Genomic DNA, 23,923 nt, shown 5'->3' with positions numbered 1-23,923 from the left:
AAGAGAAAGGAGAAAAGTGGTCTAATTACAATATTGTTTTATGATAAATACAAACAAGTCACTGTGTTTAATATGCCAGGAAATGCAAAGAGGTCTATGTATTTAGTGGTATATTTACACAATATGAACACATTATTGGTTGAAAGCAAGGTATTATGGGGAATCCCTTTACTTTTTAAAACCAATCATAACTTGGACAAAATTATAAAATTAAACTTCAAACATTTTACGAATCCCCTCATAGTATTTTTGTTAACATTGTCAGACAAAGTTTAATTTCAAATAGTACTTCACCAAAAAATATCACAATTATAATGTTTTTGTCATGAAATTGTAACAAGATCTCTGCTATTTCAGTTTAAGTACATCTTGATCTACAGCTGACAAGATGCATTTTATTCTTCTCTCTCTACATTTCCACTTCTAAAATGGAAAATAAGGTACTGCAATATTAGAAATTTAAATGTCTGTTTCTGCAATAACAAATTCTGCAATTATTTTAGTTGGCAAACACAAACGATATATTTTATTATCATAAATAACAGATCCCCTGACAGCTCCACTTCAATAATCTCACTGTAGTAGTACTACAGTAAGCCTCCTTTAATTTTCCTTTAATATATTAAATAAGGAAACATAAGTCAAATGTATCACATTAATTCTAATCGTATATCAATGTTTTAATTTTTGACTAAAAATCAGTACCAATTTAATTTAACTTTGCCTAAAGCTTACGTTTAGACTTAAAAATTAAATTGCCAAGTATATTTTACCCCTCAATGTATGATCTGCATTAGTGAAGATCCAGAATCAGAAATTATAGATCAGTTTCTTTATGATCCTGTTGTATCATACATAAACTATTATGTATCATATACTGTATACTGTTAACTCTTTCAGAGCAGGTATTTCTATACTGGGCCTTCATTAGGAGAACAGACATAAAACAAAACAAAAACCTAAATATTTTTATGTTTGCACAGAAATAACTTCACCTACAGATCTCTAATATGACTACAGCTAAACAGAACAACAAATTATAATAAAACATTTTAAATGGAGGTTTAAGGACACAAAAGTGCAACATAGGATCTGATAGCCAACATTTTTAATGTATTTGGCGATACAGAAAAAGACAAATTATGCTTAGAAGGTTTAATCATTATTAGTAGTGTTACGATAATTAATCCCCATAATGCATTACTTAGGAACCAATGGATGTGTGGGACAAAAAGCAACTAGCCAGAGGACTTTACCTAACTACAGTGCTTTTGTGGAAATACTTTGGAACAGTGTCTTTACGCAATATACTTCAAAGAGAACAGAACATAAAGGCACCATTGATATTTCTCTCCATTTAAATACTGTAAGTTTTGCTACATATGGCACATTCATTCAAAACTCAAACATTTACATACGTATATTTAATTTATAAAAGACTTTTTTTATCACTACTGCTAAAATAATTTAAAGTATTTTTTTTCTTTTATCTTTTTTTTTTCCTGGAATACTTCATTTATATAAAATAAAAGTTTACTGGTGAATCTATGCATTATTGTTAATTTCGTCTTATACAGCAATTGGATCTTGATTAGCTATTACACTGGACAGCCTGGCTTGCAGATCCTCCTGGGCGGCAAGCTTGTGGTTCGTGTTAGTCCTGCTCCCGTCAGCTGGCCTCAACGCAGGGCCCAGCTCCAGATCTCCCGCTAAGGGGTTCTGTATGCTGAGGAAAGGTGTGTCTTCCCCAACTCTCTCATCTTCCGTTTCGCTCTCCGAGCTGCTGCTCTCCGAGCTCGTGTTGCTGTCAGACTCCAGCTTGTGAGGAACGTGGCCATTGAGCTTTGTTCTTTTTGCCCGCCGGCCGTTGGCCAGTTTCTTTGTGGGCTGCGGTGCGGCTGGCTCATACTCTGGGGTGGTCTCGTACTCATCGTCTTCCACTATCCTCAGCGGGCTGGGGGGCGGGCTGTGGGCCTCATGGGCGTGGTTGTAGTGGGCGGAGTTTCGCTGGTATTGGCTGCTGGGGTGCTCCTGGTGTTTGTCCCGCATGCGTGGGGGTGTCACCAGCAGCAGAGGGCGCTCCTCTTCACCCAGCGGGCTGACGGCCACAGAGGGAACGGACGTGGCCAGGCTGGACATTGGCTGGGACACCTCTGACGGTGGGGATTTGGGGGAAGTCGGATTGTGCAAGTCAACTGGAGACATGCGGTTTGGGGTTGTCATAGCGGAAACATACCTTAGGAAGAAAAAGAAGAAGTTTGGTCATTTAGCAAGGACAGAGTGCAGGCTGTATTGGGTATCATGCCATCATCAAAAGACCGCCCTGCAACTTGAAAACAGCACGTGCAAAGACAACTACAGGAAAAAATGGTAAAAACAAATAATGGTGAGGGAACACAGTGAGAGAAATGCAAAAAACAATAAAATGCTATCTTCTTAATATCCAAAACATTAACTTTCTTATTACAAGACTGGTTAAAACTGTTGCATTACACCTTTTTATTTTATTTCGTGGAAACATATACAGTACATAAAACTTTGAGTTGAAATGTCACCAGCAGGGATCACACTTTAAGCATGAGTTTTACGTGATAATAAAGTTTTTTAGTCCTTTATACAGTATAAATATAAGTGTAAAAAAAATAATAATTTGCATTCCTCTTGTGTTTCTTTATGAATACGCTTTATGAATATGGTTATAGTGACACTTGTACGTTCATCTCTTCTGTTGTATTCTGCACTACCGAAGCAGATGGTGTCTCTAATCTTCTTCTATAATAACTCTAAACCCTGAGACCTGATGCCAGAGGTAACTTTTCTATACAGATGAAGAACATCAAGCCAGCTATTTTCAGTCAACTGTGAGACAGGGTGTGTGTTAACTTACAAGCTTCTTGGTAATTCATGCAGAACTATCTCCCTTTTTTTGGTTTTCTCCTTATTTCACATAGTCTATCGCATGTAGCTTACTGCACTTCTCAGCTATAACAAGCTAATAAAGTCAAGAGATTAATTTAATAGAACATTTGAGAAATTTCCATTTCCATGGGTTTCTGTTGTGAACTGTTAATCATGTTGTGCCATGATTTCTTTTTAATATATGCACAGTGTTGCCCTTAAAGACAGGTGCAATAATAAAAACATACAGAAAATAAATGAAGTATAATAATAAAAATTATATTTTAATACAAATCAAGTAAAAAATACACGTTCTGTTTTATGCTGGGATTGATCAATATTCATAAAGCTGTATTTCCATTCTATTTGCAGCACAAGCAATGTTCTGGATGGGTAAAATTAAAGAGGCAGGTGTTCATCAAGCTCTAGTCAGTATTTGTCATTTGACTCTTACTTTTCTTTTATTCTTTCAAGTAACTTTCACATCCCATCTGCTCAATTTACCTTACAGCCTTTGAAATTATGCCAAAACTGTATATTCAGTCATTGTGTTTATAAATAATAAAATATTAGGTTTATTATATGAAGGATTACATTTTTTAAAGGATGAGTCACCTTTCAAGTGTAAATGGACCAATAATAATATATTTTGCATTTCACTTGTTATGATAGTCATGAATATTCAAGGAATGTCCCTTGCCATGTCTTAACAGATGTAAAGGAAGCAGATTTCTTGGTCTTTACTGCACAGCAATTGTGACAATTAGAACATCCAACTCCAGCGCTAAGGCCCTGGGTCCCGTTCCAGATCTGGGGTGCTATTTGTGTGGAGTTTGTAGGTTCTCCTCGTGAGATGTTTGCTCCCACAGTTCAAATTCATACTGTACTAATTGGCTTCTGGAAACATTGGCCCTGGTGTGAGTGTAAAGTATACTGTATGTGTCTGTGTATGTGCCCTGTGATGGACTGGTGTCCATCCAGGGTATATTCCACCTTGCGCCCGTTGCTTAATTGGATAAAGTGGTTAGAAAATGGATGGATGGATGAATAAATTAAGTGCATTTCATTTATCTGCTTAATTAAAATTAAAGCTGAAAAGCTGCTCTCATAACCACAGAGAGAAAAAAAAAACAATAGTCTCTCATTTTGTAATGAATACAATTCTCTGTGGTCACATGCTGTGTTTTGTTGGCCACAACATTGAAATAAGCTGTCTGTATTCCAGGGCAGTTTAAAACAGTTCATTCAACTGTTTTAAAAGACAAAGATGCAAATAAATCCTCAAGTAACATAATAGTGAGGGCAGACATTTAACTAACATAGGGGCAGCCTTGATTGGCATAACAACACAGACAGCGTTATGGTATTATCTCGGTAATTAAGAGGGTCAAACAGCTAAAGCATGTGGCTCTGAGCCATACAAACGTTAACCTCAACTTCACAAAGCAAGTGTACGGAATGCTCTACATTTGTCTCTTTGTCTAATTAATGTCAAGTACGCATTAGCAAACACAAGTCTGAGCTATTGTGTTAAATAAAGTATTTAATATGAGCTAAACAGCTCAATGTGCTTTGGGACAAAATAAAAGTATTTTTATTCTGCTATTAGAAATAGCAGTATATTCTGCTATTGAAATTAAGTCACACTGTAGTGTACTATGATGCCTTTCTTGCTGCATATTAAAATTTTACATTGTATACAGTATATGAATTCAAATGTTTTTCCTTTTAATTTTACACTGATATTTAATTCTGTTCATGTCAGGTATGATCAAGCATTTGCAACAGATGTGATTGCCCACTTTGAATTCAAAATAAAATGCCTCATTATTAAACTGTTTCTATTTTTTGTGAAATAAAACAATACCATCCCTGTGTTAAAGCATTATTTTAATTTCATACTCTAATTTTCTCATTTGTTTTGGTGGGGAGTCTAACTTTAAATAAAAAATCCCAAACAGCCTTATCTGTGCAAGTCTATACAATTTTACTCTGAGAAGGAAAGAGAAATCATTCCCAGAAGCCTATAGATCCTATTTGATAATAAATAAACTGTCAAAACAAAATATAATGCCTTTAGCAATTTAAATTTAGACAGAACCTCTTTCAAAACATACAAAAATATATTTCATTTATAACCTTTTACATTTTTCTCCCTTTGCCCTGTAAGTAATAATAAGAACAAAACTGTGATTCCTGAAAATCATACAGTACAAATATTTACATTATTTTGTTGCAACAGCAAATCTGTAAACAACGTGAACCAATTTGTTGTTTTGACACAAGGTGATGTACTCTAGTACCATAGTTCAAGTTTTTTTTCACGAGGTTTTCATAGTGTACGAATGTACACAAGATGGTGTATTCTGGTGTGAAGGAATGCCATTACTACCTCTCACTGTGAGGTGAATCCTTATAGGAGTCAGGAGTGTCTCTGGAACTCTTTATGTAGGCGTTCAGGTCTCGGGCACTTCTGGTGGCATTTAAACGCCCCCGATGACCTAATGGAGTGGTGTTTCTACTGGTTTCCACTGAAGACGTCACCACAACCGACTGGCTTTCTGATATAAGGCTTTCACTGGGCCCATTACTCCAACTAGAAGAAACAAAACCAGGAAAATCAGTTAATCGCTTAGTAAAGGGCAAGGTCTTCTGGTCTGAACCAGATTTAGCTCTAAAAGTGTTATGTCTGTAGCATACATAAATAAATGAAGACAATGAAAAACTATGAAGTGCCATTTTCACATGCTCCATTTTTAATTCAGCAAAAGAAAGTAACAGACAAGTCAAACAGAGGTTTTAAAAAATACTTTGCTAGCGTGATCTGCTGTAATTGTTTCATAAGGTGTTTCACTTGTAGAATAAAGCTCGTAGTCACTTCACTGCACTAATGAGGATTGTCTTTTTTTATTTTTGCAGTAATGGTAAAGCAACTGAATTTTTGTATCTCAAAATTGCTCCCTTTATCCTATGTACTTTTAGATATCAAACCTTTGATGGTTCTCAAAGGTAAAAATAGTTTTCTAGTTTCCCACAATAAAAATCAACCAAACCTTTATATATTATATGGAACGAACTGCATCAAGCATTTATAAAATCTTATGGGCTGACTACAGCTTCCAACTTTTTGCTCCTTTCCTGTTTCACACAATAGCAATACATATTTCAATGTCTGAATCCAAGTTTAGTAATTTTTACATTATCAGGCAGAATAATCGCATTGTAACATCCTAACAGTCCACCACATGTACTGTATAAATTTTTGGATAAGCTGGAAGCAAGCATCAAAGACAAAGCATAATGGTTCTTTGCTGTTGTATTGCAAGAAAAGCTCTAGTTTCACAGGAAGCAATCTTCTAATGTCAAAGGGGATAAGGGAATTACTGTATAACAAAAAAAAAACTTTCTAGACAAATGCTGGAAAAAAAAGATTATGCTCACTTCTGACTGGATATACGAGTAACTGTAGCAGAGTGATGCGTTGTTGAAGTATACTGGCTTGTGGAGAAAGACGTTTCAGTTTCCTTTTCAGTTACAAGCTCTGCGGGAATGGCGTTTTTCGATGTGTACTGCTAGAATTAAAGCAAAACAACAAAAACATCAACATTCACAAAGCTTGTGTGATTTTGAGAGAAATTAATTCATGTGGGGTATTGTAGTATTGAAGATTAGAGGAATAATAATAAGATCATTCATCAGAAAAGTACCTTCTTTATATTTCTAATGATTTCTTTTTTATCAAGACTCCAGTTATTCTTCTATCAAACTGTTTTTTTAAAAAATAAATGTGTATGTTTATTATTATCTCATAATTCAAAAAGCAGCATTTTCCATTTTTATAATTTATCATGTTCAACATGAGATTTTTATTATAAACTCTGTCATTTGATTTTCATTAGGAAATGTTTAATCACCACAGTGCTTGCTAGTAGTCCTTACTAGATTTCATACAATATCAGTGGTTTATGAGTATGTGTAAAATAATTACCAATGAACACATTTTAATGAGAGACAATTGGAAAAAAACAATTAATTTGATGTCCTGTGATTTCTGTCTTTATTCTGCGAAACTCTCTTGTAACCCATTAATGGGTAGGCTTTCCTTTTTGAAGGGTGTGAACTCACATTTACAAGCTGAAGGTTTTCGGTGGGTGGGTTTGAGTTCTGAGGTCCATTGCCCAGGCTGGCCATGTTGTTGCGCTCAGACCGCAGGCTTTGTCTCAGGCGATCGTGAAGCATTTTCCTTTGCTTTCTGTTTAAATAAAGATAATTTCTTATGACACAATTACTGACTTTATCACACTTGGCTTCTGTTCACTATTACTCTTTAAGCCTAACTTACTTAAATGTTAGTCATTTACAGGCTTTTCGTGTACATATGCATCATTTCGTAGGTCATTGTTTATTCAGCTACTGAAAGACATTATAAAGAAATACATCAGCCCAATTTGTAAATCCAGATTAATTAAGGCTAAGTGTAACCTTTATGATACTTTGAGAAACCAAAACATGAACATTTTTAAATTTGTCCAAATGCTTTAAAACAGAATTAAAGAGATCATTTGAGCATAGAAATAATGACCAATTTTGATTTACAAACACACAAAGAAGTTATTGCATATTCAGGTTTTATACATGTACCAATCTGTTTTTTTTTTTGGAAACATCTTTTAATATTTTACAGCAACATGATACCAAGATATTCTTTGACTCTACTGTATTTAAATCAGGTCTTTGAAGCTGTAAAAACACAGATATAGGAGGGTCTGTTACAAGAGTTAACTTCTACAAGTGCTGGCATTTAAAGTCCACAGTATATCTGAAAACATGAACAAATGCTCAACTAATGGCTCTATGAGATAAATACAGTCGGAAATGTTGGGGGAGCAGGAAAAGTAGATTACTTGGTTTTGCAGTAGGCAACAACACACATGATGCCAACTACTAGCAGGGCGATGCAGATGCCTGTTATTGTTAAGATACGTTTCTGGTACAGCTCCTCTGCTTCTAGAAAGGAAAAAAACAAACAATAGCGCTTTTAAGTTTTACACTCACTACTAGATAATTACACTTATTACAAGTCTAATCAACATAAATCAACACAATACATATGTTATGTTAGTTTGAAATAAATACAAATACATATTATGCTCAAATATATTAATATACAGTATACTATATGTGAACCTCTTTGACATTCAATTGGATTAGTGGACACCAGTACTGAGACTTTTCAGCCTCCTTATTGGAAGTTTAGTGGAAATTCTTAGCATCCAAACCATCCAATATTTATCAAAGAAAAATATAGAATTTGAACAGCCTTCTTTTTGTTCAGGCAATATACAAATTGTATGTTGAGTTAAAAGTTAAATTTAAATTTAAACATTATTCAAGATAATTCCATAATTGTCCTTTAAATAAATGTCACTATGAATGTCCACATGCTGTTAATAATCACACAGAACAAATATCTATTTCACATATCTATAACACACAACAAATAAAAAGCTCTATAAAATTACGAAACAGTATCAAAGACACAAACAACTAATCTGAATTTTAGTCTTGTACAGTTCACATGTAACAGTAAATATACAAATCCTATAAAAAATGCAGGTTTTGTTCACAGGACATAATGTTTCCCAAAAACATTTTCTTAATTACTGTATATGAACTTTTCATAATTTCAGAGTGCCTTCTTACAGCTGACATTATATTTTCACACATACATACATATGTACAAAGTTTTGACTTGCCTGTAAATCAAATACATTTCTAAACTCTCCCTTAATTAACTATTAAATACAAAATCTAATAAATCACCCAAAATGGAATAATGTATATTTACTGTAGTCTTTTTGAGAAAGGTCAATCATCTATTTTTACAATAAGCAGGGCTTTTAGGGAGTGGAAAATTCCCACAAAAGCCTGTTTAAAGTAACAGATATTTCCTGTGAGCAAACCCTGGTACAATAAGCATTTAAACATGTAACACAATTATTAAACAATTGTTTACAGGAAACAGAGGTCATCTAAAATAGACACAGGACGACTGCCATTAATCTGTACGGATAATGTAGAACATGAAGGAACACAGAACAATGATGACAAAGGGACACCGAATGGAACTGGTTTCAACAAAAAGACAGAAGGAGATAGAAAAGAAGAGGGAAAACCAAACAAAGAGGATTGGAGGAGTCATCTGCAGACCTGGCACAGCATGCTTGATACTGGAAGAAACAGAGTGAAGAATGCTTGAAAAAGGCTAAAGCAAAGTTTGAAGGGATAGTCCATACAGCATAACCACTAAACCATTCTGATGACCTAGCAATGTGAGCACTGTATCTAAGAGTAGCTAGTAAAATACAAAATAAGGATAAAGGCAGTACATATACTCAAAGACTTCATCATGTACTGTACCTACAGTAAGTTAGTGTAAGTGCACTAATGCCTGATGGTACACATTGTAGTATTAAGGCCATTTATAAATCAGGGATTTTGTAATTGTCCTTATTAATATGTGCATTACATTATGCAAAATGCTGCTGTAGCATGGTAATGCCATGCACAATGAAGCAGGACATTGCTTGAATGTTCCAATTAAACACAATCGTTTTAAGGAAAATGTTAATGTGTCTTCACACGTGAGAAACTCTGTAAGGGTCATAATTGTAGATGAAATATCTACCTCTTGATATTATTAAATACTTCTTAAAATGTAGTGGGAAACGACTTTGAAATCCAAGGTCATAATTCATTTAAAATGTTATAGCTGTATGATCCCTTCATAAGCACAAGGAAACTGGTTGGAGTTAAAGGAAAGTCTTAAGCTCCTAAGAATCCTAAATCTGCAAGCTAAAAGGAATGATCGGTCCATACCCATAAATCCAATCCCAAGATGCTCTGCCAATGCAGAAAGTTGACAAAAAGAAAGAAAAAAGGAAAAACAGTTTCAGAGAAGAGCAATACTCTGTAGCCAGGAAACAAATCACACATGTACACTAATGGCTAACCTGCACTTCCACAGAGAGTCAAACATTACAATGAGACAAACCTCAGCTAATAGCAAGCTAGGTAGTCTACTCCCAGTGATGAAGATATCGCTGTGTTGTATAATTGGGGGTCTTTATTTCATCTTTTTTAAAAAAAATTAAATGACCTAAAATATAAAAACAACACAAAAACTATATCCTATACCTTAAAACCTCAAAAATGTCATCTGTTACCATTTAAACTACAGTACATGCACAAATGTTATATCGAATGCTGCTATCACTACTATTGCCGATATAATAATAATAATAATATTAATAAATGTAAAGTGACACTATACAAATCAATAATAGTATGCTTCTGTGAAGAAAAAAAGGTAACATAAAATATTGTTGTTAAAAATAGTTTTCCTGTAAAATATACTAAGTAATTCACATGGTGAGCTTCAGCTCATTTAAACAAAAAAACCTGTTCATAAGGAACAGAATTCAGCCCATAAAGAAAATATTTCAGTCGAACTACACTAGACTTTAAAAACTGCTACATATTATTCTCAAAGCTTTGTATAAATTGTACTGTATGTTCTTTATACAAACTATAAATAAATCTAAAAACATATTTTAAAAACATGACATCAATTGTGGAAGTAGTTTGAATTAGGTAAAGTTAATAGGTTTATTAAAGAGACTTTCAAAAAGATTGTCTCTTAATATATGAGCACTGAAAACTAACTAGAAAAATCAGTGACATGCACATGCATACATTTCAGTGCTTTTATTTCATAGCTTATGTATGACGGGTAACTGAGCTGTAATCTCATTTGTGGGGAAGTCATTTGTATCAGGCAGCTTCAATATTCATCTAATTCAATGGGAAGTGGGTACTTGAAATTGAATATATTTGGTATATCAGCTTCATGAAAAAGCATGCTGAGAAAATCATGCAGGACTCTTTCTCAACACGAACTATGAAGCAGTACCAATTGCATTTTTGATTGATAAACATTGTTAGTTGCATCGTGAAATCACCATGCCCATGTAAAATTAGAAACAAAATACTTCTCTTGCAAGTGCCACTGTCACTCCATTCCACGTTCAAAATTTGCATTCCGTTTCTATCAGCATTCCTGGCATTTTATATAGGGAGTGCAGGTTTAATTCTAAACTGATTTTATACATTGTAGAAAAATGGGATTTTTAGCCTTAGTCAAGATGGAAAGCACAAAGTTCTTTCTGATTTATTGTGTAGTTAAAATGGTTTCTAACATGTTTGGTGCCTCACATTAATGCAGAAGACCCTGGGGCTAAATAAAGATATTAGTTTTACATTCCCAGGATAATGAAGGAGATCTTTAATGCTCACCACCTGATTGGATTTTAAATTACTGAATGTAAATATTGAAGGAAATAGTAATGGGCCTAGACCTTTATTTCACTCAAGTTTACCTTGAAATCTTGCCACTTTTCCAACACCAACATGTCAGCAGCCATTACTTCCGAGTGGCTGACTGAACTACAGTAGCAAGTCCTCTTATGCACATCTATTCTATTTGCTGCTTTTGTTTGCTGTTAATCTTTTGCTATTGGAAAACAAAATCTATATGTAAAAAAAATGTTAACAAAGATTAAGAAGTAACTTTTAACTGATGAGTAAGACTGTGTCTGTCAAAGTGAGGGATAACATAACAAGGTAAAGGTTAGAAGAACTGTGCAGTAGAATGAGGAGGAATACCAGTAATACCAGGTTGACTTAAACTGTGAACACTTTGTTTTCTGTAACATACTGCTGCAGTTATGGTACTGTAGGTAGGTAGGTCCCTTTTCAGGCCATAAAGTCCCATGGGGAATGGGGGGCAAAGGCCACCATTTTTCTTTGGCCATCCAACACTGAAGGTGGAGGTGATGTGGTCAGCATCACACTCTGGCCGGCCTATTACCTCCAGAGGGATTAACCCCTGGTACTCGCTTGGAAAGGAGGCTGAGTGGACCTGGAAGCCGTCTGGAAGTAATTAGAGCAAGCTACATCGCTTGGCCCTACCTGGGATTAAACCCAGGACCTTCCGGTCAGGAGCTAGACGCCCTTGACGTCTGAGCTACTACGGCTCCCTGCAGTTATGTTATGCCTTTTTATTAATTTTGTCCTTGAACCACTTGTAAACTCCAGAGTTTTGATTGCTCCGATGTAACCTTCAAATATATCGGTTCATTCTTGGTAACATTGCCCAGTTTGACACAACTCTCTTAGGTTGCCTTCGTTCTTTTCAAAGCTACTGTACTTTGTTAAATCTGAAAATGCAATAGCCTTTTCTGTCATGTTTTCACTATTGATTTCCTCTCATAAAATGAACATGTTATCTAAGGGGCACCTTTGAAAGCACCATTCCAGTAATCCAGCCATCATTAGTGAACCACTTAAATCTGCTTTGACTGTCTCTCAAAACAAAAAGTGCTATGGCAATAAAACTGTAAACTTAAATTAATTCATTAAGATGCATTACTTCAGTACTTTTCCAGGAAGTTTTAAAATGTTACCCTAGTAAGTATAACTAAGGACTTTTAAAAAGTTTACAATGTACAAACCAAAATGTAGTTCAAGTACACAAATTAGATCTTTCTCACAAATTGATATCAATTTATGAAGTGGCATTATATACAATATTTTCTCTTGATTTATAGCAACTCACATTTCAAGATCACCTTTGAAAAACATACTGTAGCATGAAAATCTCCTTACCAGCCTCTTAACCATTTATCAAATGTTTGTTTTAGAGACTGATTTCTGCTTTGTCTAACTGCAATTTTCAATGTCAGAGTCCATCTCCCCATTGTTCCTAGAGACTAAACAATAGTAGAACAGGGGTCATTAAGAGTAAACTACTTTATAACCACTTCGCTTTGGACTGGACCTGACGGATTCACTGGAAGTTCTTCAGCAACTGACCTTGTCTGAAAAATGGAGAAACACAACTATTGCCTACACTGGACTTAAACGCAGTACATCATCAATCTACCTCATTATAATTTCTTATTTATTGCACATCTGCAGTCATTGTTTACATATCTACATTGTTTACATCCGAACTGTTTACTTGTTTACTTGTACATTGTCTACTGTTGATACAGTATATTGTCTCGGTGCACTGTCTGCACCTTGTGTTTTTACACTTTTTAACAATCGTGAGACTTTCTGTAAGTAAGAATTCCGATGTTCCAGTACTTGTACTGGTTACATATGGCAATAAAGTTCAAGTTCAAGGGTCTCTACCAAGAGGTGAATCACTTGCAGTGGGGAGTCACGAGCTGGACTGGCAGTGCTTTAGATGATATTTGAGTTATATTTCAAACGACCTTCAAACAAATAAGGCACGACTGTTTTATCCCTGACTCATAGAGCTGTGCCTTAATGTTGTGGACATCTATTCTACTGATGCCTCTATTCCCAGGGTTTTCTTTTGGCACTGACAAATAAATACTCTCTCAGCACATCTGTTCTGCTGATGCTGCTTTCTCTTCTGTCCTTTTTGACCGCTGTCTTTTTTGTTGTTCCAGGACAAAATTCTAGTACTATAGTATTAATGTCCTCACTTATGCTAAAAAAAAAATCACTACGTCAGCTTGAGTGTGTTATATTTCACTGGGGGATGGCAGATCAGGCCATTGTCACTCAATGAGGACCAGAGAATAACTCTGGGAGGACATATACAGTTGCCAACCAAATGTAATCTGCATGTTTTGAGGATTTGGGAGGAAACCAGAGTACTGAGAGAGAACCCACACAAACGCAGTGAACATGCAGACTCCACACAGAAGGTGCTCTTGCACAAAACTGAACATAGTACTTCAGAACTGTGAGTCAGCAGCGCTAACTGCCTTAAAGCCACCCAGCAAAATCAATCACTGATCATCAAGGACAATTCACTTCCTTTTTTTAGCCATTTACTTCACATCACTCCCTTAAGAGTGTCTCGCTTACAACATAAGGTCTTGGCTGGTGTTGGTTTACTAGATTTATATAGCACACTAGCTCACAGACAGAAAGCCTCTGCTAGACAGATGCGATTCAAAGACTTAACAATTTCAATTTCTCACAGATATACTAATGATATTCCTCAATTAGGTCTTCAATGGCTGCACCCTCCGGGGAAAACCATTGTACCAGCAAAATATGAACAGATTTGACTGTTTAAATATTACATTTTGCCTTTTGGGCCTCTTTTACATTTTTTGTGAGCTCAATAAAGTCTGCAGCATAACGGTTTCATTTTTCAGCTGGTTGCTCTAATTTAAATAATCTGAACATAAAGAAGTTAGATGACTAATGACTATTGAAGTAGACCATGGGATTTGTTGCTTCTCATCTCCGCTCTGACTTCAAAGTATCTGCTATTTATAAGTACATGTTTCTTGAGTGCAGAGGTTCCTTGAGGATCACACACACAGCTTTCATCCGAGTGGAGCACCATTAACTTCAACTAAGGCTTCAATTGATAAGCTGCCGATTGGAATATTTTGGGAAGTTTGGGATTGTAGTTTATGTGTGAAATGCAATAATTAAAAGCTCATCTCCTACTGTACATATACAGGAACTTAAAACAGTCAAACAGTTTGATTTAATCCTATTATTAAGTCAATTAAGAGTTCAAATGTGTAACAAAGCTCAGCTGGAATAAAACCCAGCAGGTGTGTTGGGCTACAGGACAAAGATTATTCATCTTTTTAAGAGAGAGAGAGATTAGCCATGTACAATTTCTTGCATTAGGAATTTGTTTTTTCACATACGCCAGCTTGTTCTCCATGAGACACACAGACGGAGAAAAGCTTGGGGTCAGAGCACAGGGGTCGGCCATTTATACAGCACCCCTGGAGCAGATGGGGTTAAGAGCCTTGCTCAGGGGCCCAACAGAGTAGGATTCCTCTGCCAGGCATGGGATTTGAACCAGCAACCTTCCAGCCACAGGCACAGATCCTTAGCCACAGAGCCATCACACCACAATAATGTATGATTGCTAAAAAACAGTCAGGTTTTTCTGTTGTGTTCTCCTGTGATTTCTCGGAGGTAAAGTGAAGCTATGCACGGTATTTACTTGCTAACAAAAATCAGCAGTTGCTTTTTCGATAGGAACAATGCATTAATATCTTTCATATCTGTGAACTGTTTTATTATTATGAAACAAACAAGGTTTAAGTCAAATGTAATTACATCAATATTAGCCCTTAAATGCACTTTGCAAAATTAGAATGAATTGGTAACGCTCTCATTTTTTTCGTATGTAATCTAAATGAATTAAAGTAATGATTTAAACTGAATTATAAAACAAATTATAATAGATTTTCTTTGAATTTCTAAAAAAAACATATTAATCTGACTTCATTCAATTATTTTTAGCATTTAGCTATGCTCATGATCTCATTTATAACCATACTGAATCCTCTTGCAAAATACGATGTATATTGCACCTGAAGCTTCTCAACTTCATCTGTCTCTGTGGTCATTTTTTTCATTTTTTCATCCCAGATATCATTCTGTAGACAGTGAAATACACAACGTGTTTTAGACAGGAGTCTAGTCTAGTGTTTGACTTTGCTATATACTTTTGTACATTCTTATTGGTAAAAATATTAAATCTGTCATCTTTGTTTCTTTCCCACATATATATTTTCCACTATTTGTCCCTCTTCTTCAGTGTAGAAAAAAATCCTCGTTGTTTTACAGGTGGTATGGAAAACAAGTTATTCTTGTGAAAAGAACTAATCTGTCTAGGATTTGAAAGGAAAATAAAGAAACAGGAAGTAGCACTGATTCAGCATGCTCTGACCAAAGCACAGACAGGAAGAGGAAGTAGACGTACTGTAAAAGTTGGGCATTACGTAGTTTTGGCAGCGATCACCAGTAAATTCATTTGGGCACCTAAGAGGGAAACAAAAATCACAGAGAAAAGAGAAAAGTGAAGAAGTGACTTAACACCAGAGTTTTCACAGAGTGACGTGCATCTCTGGTGTTGAGGGCAGCTGAGAAATAAGAATGTCTTACCAACATTAAGGTCCCTTGTTTTTTAGCGAAAGCATACTTACTTGAAAAAAGTACCAATCAGAGTCTTAAACTAGCACAAACCTCCAGTTCCATTTTTCAGATTGGGACTTAACGTGAAAGCATGTGCTAATATTTCAAATTAATTCAAATACATATACTTAAAATCCAACTGTAAACAATCCAATTTGAATCATTCCTTGTTTGATCCTTCTCTGATTTCCAAAGACATAATGTGGAATTAACCCACAGTGACTCATGGGAAAAGGTCAAAGGGATATAGTTGTCTAGAATAAAAGTAGTCTATTGAACAAGACAGTGATTGGGACTTTAGTCAGTAAGCAAAACACCAGAGATGGCACGCGCAGTGGGGTTCAGCAAGTGGACATACGTTTTGGGTTTATGACTCTCATGGGCACAATGTCTTGACACCGATCTCCCGTGTATCCAGTTAAGCACCTAAAGGGTAAAAATGGAGTGAGATATGCAAACAGGCAAACATACATAATACATATCATTGTCTTACAATCATAATACAATTAATTGTTTCGCAGGGTTAAGGAGCCAGGTTAAATTAACTCATTTTATTAACTTATTTATTAAAGTTACTACAGAACAATATTAAAACCAATACTAAATAGATGCCTATAAAATCAGTGATTTCCCATCATTGCAGAGGTGAGCTGCTTTGTGTGAAAAAAGTAAAACAAACACAGATTCAGATGAAACTGTTGTAAACTCAGTGCTGAAATTGCAGGGGCATATAAAAACTAATAAGTTTGATAAAAGCACAAAAAACGGCCCAGCAGGGCTCTTAGTCGCTATAATTCTCTTTCCCCCATGCCTAGTTTGCGTTGTTGATTGCTTTTCAATCATCCCAATTATTGTTGTGATAATCTATGTTCTGCTCTTCTACAATTGGTCTGGTCGTTATATTAATTATATCTGTGCCATTTCCATTAAACAACAGAAATGGGTATTTGGTATAATTACAGAACAACAGGCAAATCTCTCACACCTGCCAGCTCCCGGAATTCTTCAGCTTTCCCAGCGTCAATGGGGAAATGTCAGCAGAACATGTTGTGCTAATGTCAATAATCTTCATTGATCTTTCTTTTTTAATACCAATCTTTTATTCCTCTTAACATTTGCTGGAGCGCTGATGTTGCCCCTGTGTTTTCCCTTTGAGGCTAATTTGTTCCTGTAATAATCTTTCTTTCATTATGATGAAACAGTGGGATGTACAATGCTGCTTTAAAGCATGTCAGCATGTGGTGTTTGTAACATCTACTGTATAGTCCCAAAGGAAGATGTGTCTCAGTTTGGAGCCCAGTGCGTAGTCAAAGCAGATCTCCTAATACGCATATGGACAAAGACTCATTTACTGTAGGTAGCTGCGTCAGCATGCGTAGGCTGCAAAGGAACGAGTAAAAGTTTATTCTATACTGAAAAGATAAGAGACAGAAATTTCGGCTGTGGAGCCTTCTTCAGCTGTGAAATGAAGAAGCCACCTGAAGACGGCTCCACAGCCGAAACGTTGTGTCTCTTTTTTTCAGCATGGAATAAACCTTAACTTGTTCCTAAGACACATTTACCTTTTTATGCTATTTGTGTTTCTACACGAAGGCAAGGAACAATACTGAACACTTTCATTCTTCCTCCATCACTGCATTTGCTCCTGTCTTTTATATCTATCCACTGATTCTGCCGCATAATACTTCAAGGCCTATAAAAAAGCTGCTCGGTATAATGAGTAATCAAAATCGGTCAGTAAAAAGACAGGCGTTGGAGATGGGGTTTAAGTCCAATATTTTTTTTCTTCAATCCTCTACTATCAACAGGCCATCTGGTTGCTGGTGACAGGCCTTAGCTGTGGAAAGCTTTCCTGATGGAGATAACGCAGCGTGTGGGGGAAAGTCTCCATCCGGTTTCCAGCTGGGCCTTTCACAGGGTCTTCCCAGCTGGCAGAGGCAGCTGGCACTCTGAACAACCGGAGGAACAAGGCTGTGGTTAGGCGCTATTTCACTGCCTGTCAATCCCTCTCACTTTATAATCTCAATCCCAGCGAAACAGGGCAAAGATGAACTGGTGTGGTTTTTAGGACTTCACTGAGAAAACAAGGTGTAGGACCTCTCTTACTCTTACTGTACTGTTAATGTGAACAGTGTTGTTTTATTTTTCTTTCATAAATATCATTTTACATCTTACTGCAGTTCTTTCTATAGCTCAGACATTCAAAAAGGAAAGCTACTTACTGTATGATATACTGGTTTAGATGATAATTCACATCAAATCTTTGAAAAACCAAAGATTTGCACAAGTTTTCCCCACAGTGTGAATTAATTGCTGCTTTCCGCTGTATTCATGTTGTGCAGTGTTGGAAACATCTCTTACTTTTTGTATGAAAAAAGGACATTTCAAAGAAAAACAACCTACTGCTAAATAGAAGAAATAATGTTAAATTTTGTGATATATTAATAGTCCCATCTTTTCTGAGAAGCTTTGTCATGACTGTCAACTGAGCACGTTTAACTTACAGAAGGCAGTCGATTGATTTCTGCAAATTCGGATATTGTCCACAATCCATAATAAGTGAAAAACAACAAACTAAGACTTTCTTCTTTTACTAAAAAGTAAAGAAAATCCTTGTGGAAGGTAGCATTTTTTCTGCTGAGTCACTGATGTATTTAGGAAGATAATCTCTTTGTAGACAGTAAAAATCTCTCTTATGCATCTAATGGACCGAAGCCAAAGTGCAACTACAGCAGTGTCAATTCTTTTTGCCAAGAACTTTAGAAGAAATGATTGGTCTATCTGCAGTGGTGTCTTTCGATGCCAAGTGTACACAGACAAATGGATTACGTGCAGATACAGGCATTTGGGTTATTTGTATCAAAGTATATTGCCTCTTGCTAAGAGGCATGCATTTTATCAATAGTCATGACTTTTCAATAGTTGCCCAAAATGTGCTGAGCTAGACATACATAACCCTTTTGTAATTATTTTTCATCAAATGTAATGTACTTCTGACGCTTCCTATAAACAGTCCAGAAAGGTAAATTCCTTTCTCATTGAACACAGCACTCAATTGAATGTTCAATGTCCTGTAACCAGTATGTGCAAAAAACACAGATTTCACCTTACACAATTTCACCCAAAAAATAATCAATTAAATACCTTAAATAATTAGAATGGTTTAAATAATTAAAAAGACAAGTTTGTAACTTTTGGTGAAATGCACTCATAACTTCCAAAGAAGTTAAGGGAAAAACTGAACTTTGTTCAACCTACAGTACTTTTTCCTTCCACAGACTTCATTTCAATTGACACATATGTTTAGTTTGTGGTTAATTCGTGGTTTTACTGCTCAGCTAGTTAAGTAGGTACAGTATATGATCTCTCTCCCCGACAAAGAACTATACATCACAAATGCTATAAACGCAGATGTGGTCTTTGCTTTGAGAGGTATGTTATCATGGATCTCTAAAACACACTGTGATGCCATAAACACTACAGCATGAGAGCAACCTATTTCCCCATTGACGTGGTGAAACAGATAACTAACAGAAGAGTCAATGCACAGCTTGCAACTTCTAGCAATTCTTGATCAAGTGGATTCTCTTTTTATTGCCATCAAGACATCTAGGTTACAGCAAATGTACCTACAGTACACGGAGAAGGATTTTTCTGGGGAATCATACCCATAAAATTCCCAGTTTTGATCACTTTAAAAATCTTCTTCCATACGAACTCTCACGGAGTAGAGGATTCACAAGATTCACAAATTATACTGTATAAATTCCAGAGAGAGATTCTTAGACGGGGTATGGTACAGGATAAGCGAGGTTCTGGCTTTCACTATTGTTTATTGCTCTTTGATTCCATTCCTTTTGCTTTTAACTGGATTAATATGTTGTTCTCATTAAAAGTGCATTTAGCTGTCCTTCATTGTTTTATGTGACCATTAAATTCTTTTGAAGCTCTCCCCTAGCAGACAGTTTACAATATAAATGCAAAATAACACCTGGAAATTAAATGCAAAGAAAGAGCAGTTACTTAAATATTTGAACATTTTGCAATTCAAAACTTTTTAAACTCCAGTAGTTTATTTAAGTAGCCCTAAATCTAAGAAGATGGTTGATTACCAGTTCCTCTGCCATAAACAGTACTTCTCCATCATAAAACAAGCCATAAATCTGTTTCGATGACACGCTTTGCTCTACATTCTGCACCCAGATCTTGATATGTGCCAGAAGAAATGATATTTCACTCCTTTAAACCACATTAACCCTATCTTCTGTAAAGCTCCCTTAGTCCATTCGCTTAACATTGCTCCTATTTCCAGTGTTTAAATTTCTTCAGGAAAAATCCTGATGAATGGTGTGCTTATTAATTCATGCTGAGGTTCTGTGGTCAAGGTCTGATCACTCAAGGACTTTACAAACATGACTTAATTTCACTTCAACAGATGAGCAAACCTCTGAAACCTAAAAGAATACATTTAAAATGTAATACTTTTAAAAGGAAAATTTTGGAATAGTCACAATTGAGAAACAGAACATGCACTGAACTCACAATTGATGACCAACTTTGGTATCCTGTCTCTAAAGCAAGTTTAAGCAAAGTAAAACTGCTCTAAAAGAAAAGAGCTGTGACATTAATATTGTATAGTCAATAGCTCCACAAAGACCAGAACGGAAGGCAATAAGGTCATGTAATTCATAGGGCTAAAATTTCCAAGATAAGAAATCTAGTCTGAGAATTCAAAGATGACATTTTGAATTTATAGCTCTGTAATGTCTTTTCTCATATGTGACAATTTTATCTTTCTCTGCTATTTGTCTCAGAATAGATCATTATTTTGACAGAAATACTTAAACTAAAATTTTCAAGAAAATCCAGGCGAAGACTGGTTCTTCATTTAACCACACAAAAGGACAACATTAGAAAACTAATTTTACATTCTGGTAAAAAGTAAATGAAGAACTGAGCAGAAAACAGCTGAGATGAAACTATAACCAATGAGAAGTAAAAACTCTCTGAGTTAATTTTCTTTCCCTTCAAATCAGTTATTTGTCATCAGAAAAAAAAGGGCTTAAATTGTTTGTTTCTTTAAGGGTTTCATTGAAGTAAGAAATCCTGGTCTACAGAACAGTTTTCAAAAATATGAAAAAAGCATTTGTCATAATTGTTATTGAACCTGGCAAATGTTACAAGCATGTAATATTTTTGAAGAAATATGTGTAGTCCTGTGAGTTTTTTTTTCTTGAGTACAGCAAAGAAACGGCAGCAAAAGGCTTAACTCCACTTAAAAGAAGTTATAGGAAGTGATCCAGGATCATGTTAGGCCTAGAGCTGTGCACATAAAACGACTGTCCTGACTCTCGGGCTCCTACCTGCACAAGTACTTAGTAGTGCCAGGAATGGCATCAAGGGTGTAGCACTCTCCTCCGTTCACACAGTAATTCTTCTTACTGTCACTACAGGGGGTGACATGGCTGGTTTTTCCTGCTGGAGGGGTGCTGGTTGACCCTGCACGGAAGACACAAAAGCAATAATGTTAATTAATGGGAGACCACATCAAGTTGGAAAAAAAAAATACTTTATATTGCCATAGTAACAGAAGCAGGAGGTGGAGAGGAACTTTGTTACACTGTTAAAAGATTCATATATTTTAGTAATGTAACAGTAAATTCTAAAACCTATTTGAAAACTTCATACTCTAGTGGTTTCTGTTTTCATTATTTAATTTTTTTTTTATTCTTATAGTCACAGTAAGAGGGGAAAACTTAAAATTTAGTGATACCAATTTAGACAAAGTAAAGATCTACAAGCAGTAGCATGTTAGAAATACAAATTTATACATCATATTTCACGGTCATGAGCCAGGCTTTCACTTAATGCAACTGAAGAAAATAATACAATAAAATTACAGGAATGATTTACCAGTTTCCCTAATGCAATTTTCTTTAATGTTGTATTTTCTTTATCTGTTCTTTTAACATCACTTTATTAACCCTTTACAATTTCTTGCATTAGGAATTTGTCTTTTTGCATACCCCAGCTTGCTCTCCATGAGACACAGACAGGGAGAGAAGCTGGGGTTAGAGTGCACGGTCAGCCATTTATACAGCACCCCTGGAGCAGTTGGGGTTAAGGGCCTTGCTCATTGGCCCAACAGAGTAGGATTCCTCTGCCAACTGTGGGATTTGAACCAGCAACCTTCTAGCCATAGGTGCAGATCCTTAGTCTCAGAGCCACTGCTCCGCGGTATATAAATGTATAAAATGTATAAAACATTTATACATGTTTTATATTAATTAATATTGCATTTATACAAGTTTTAGATTATATTCACACATCAGAGGAAATCCATCTGGAACAAGCAATAAAATCCTATAATCAATGTCTGTGAAGGTACACTTTTTGCTAAGTTGAAGCTCATCTATTAATTGAAATGGGTTAAATATACCAACACTGGTTTTTCAAAATAGCTTCCTTCCTGTAAGCAGAAGACCTTGACTTATCGGTACTCACATGCTTTCACATTTGCAATGCAAGCCAAGTGAATTCTGAAACAGTATCCTAAAGGAATTGTATTTCACTTGAGACCTCACCTATTGCAAATCCTACACCACTGTACCATCTTTAGAAGTATACAATCACACCGTTATGACTGGGGGACTTGACTCCCTGACACTCCCACCACAGTGAACATCATTTTTTAATGTCAGAACAATGTTAACATACAGTATAGTTACTTCAAGTCTAATACATCTTAAAACTCACATTTCTTTGGAAATTAAGTTTTAAAAGGCATGTCATGTGGTCCTGATATATTTAATTGTTAAAAAAACAATATCTTTTCAACCTTCTGAATAAAGTTGCTGTTTTCTAAATTTTTTTTAGTATCTGATACAAACCCTAACAGGAGGACCTGATCATCCTGTTTCATAGATCTTTGCCATTCCTACAGTTACCTTTGATGCCCAAAGCAGAAAGATTGTAGCATTTATTGCAGAATCCTAACAATTTGTCAATTTAGATGAATTATACAAGATTGATACACAATATACACACTGAGGCAGTCTTCACTTTATATTAGCATCGTCAGCTTTGAAGTTACATTATCATGAATCGCATTTACCACTGATGCCATCAATGATTTTGCAAATACAAAAACGGACTAGAGAAAACTCAGAAATAACATTCTGAGCAGCAGGCTATATTGAACATCTTCAGAGAACAAGATACCCACATTTTTACAACTTGGATGCTGATGATTAAATCTATGAAGTTAAATATATATAGTTTTCTAGCAGTATTTACTGTGAATTACAGCATTTTATCTAGTCTATTATATGTTAATAATATATGTTAATAATAAATAATAACACAAAGAAAAGTGTATTTTAAAAGACATTTTATCAGAAAAAGGATAAGCAGACAGATGTACAGTAGTACATTCATTATGATTCAAAAAGTAATTCATATAAATTCAAAATTCAATCTCCCGTATAATAAAAACAAGATGACTGTTGGCACAAAAAATAAATGGCTTTTTCTCTAAGATAAATTTCCTTTGGCTGATAAACAAATATTTATTGAATAGATAATACTTGTAGGAAAATACAAATTACTGTGCTACATATAAAAAATACATACAGAAAATAGACAAGAAAAGGAAGCCAAGCATTTAACTTATTTTGATTTAAAAAATTGTTTCAGTCCATTCAGTCCCAATAAACTGCAGATTATTTTCAAATGCTGTTCAAATGAAAATATGACAGTGCCTACAGTGTCTTGCAAGATTTTCATTAGCATTAGTTTAATAAAATATTAAGCATTTTTTATCTACTGTACAAGCAAAAGCTGTAGAGAAAAAAAAAATTTTTTTTTTTAGTATAAACACAATTTTGTTGGTGTATGATTATACAAATCAAAATACTCTCACAAAAAAGAAAAAAAGATATTCCCCTAAGGCTCACCTGAGAGTCTTTTCAAC

At 35.3% G+C, this 23,923-nt stretch overlaps 1 protein-coding gene across 3 annotated transcripts in view; it reads right to left on the bottom strand.

The window, feature by feature from the left end:
* Window positions 1-1,473: 1,473 nt before the first annotated feature.
* nrg1 (neuregulin 1) overlaps window positions 1,474-23,923 on the bottom strand; it is a 246,375-nt gene continuing 223,925 nt past the window's right edge. Inside the window, exons 4-10 of one of the 3 annotated variants that reach the window (XM_088911737.1) lie at window positions 21,315-21,450; window positions 15,740-15,798; window positions 7,803-7,905; window positions 7,024-7,150; window positions 6,340-6,470; window positions 5,291-5,494; window positions 1,474-2,236 (exon numbers count right to left, since the gene is read on the bottom strand). In XM_088911737.1, coding sequence (XP_088767863.1) covers window positions 1,570-2,236; window positions 5,291-5,494; window positions 6,340-6,470; window positions 7,024-7,150; window positions 7,803-7,905; window positions 15,740-15,798; window positions 21,315-21,450 — 1,427 coding nt within the window. In that variant the 3' untranslated portion in view covers window positions 1,474-1,569. Of the gene's footprint in view, window positions 2,237-5,290; window positions 5,495-6,339; window positions 6,471-7,023; window positions 7,151-7,802; window positions 7,906-15,739; window positions 15,799-16,309; window positions 16,378-21,314; window positions 21,451-23,923 lie in introns of all 3 variants that reach the window. The other 2 variants (XM_088911738.1, XM_088911736.1) reach the window with 2 other exon arrangements.

This window comes from Atractosteus spatula, chromosome 3 (assembly GCF_055471065.1).
Source record: "Atractosteus spatula isolate fAtrSpa1 chromosome 3, fAtrSpa1.hap1, whole genome shotgun sequence".
Classification (NCBI taxonomy): Eukaryota; Metazoa; Chordata; class Actinopteri; order Semionotiformes; family Lepisosteidae; genus Atractosteus; species Atractosteus spatula.
The sequence above is the reverse complement of the archived record's forward strand: the minus strand, read 5'-3'. Positions and strand labels throughout refer to the sequence as shown.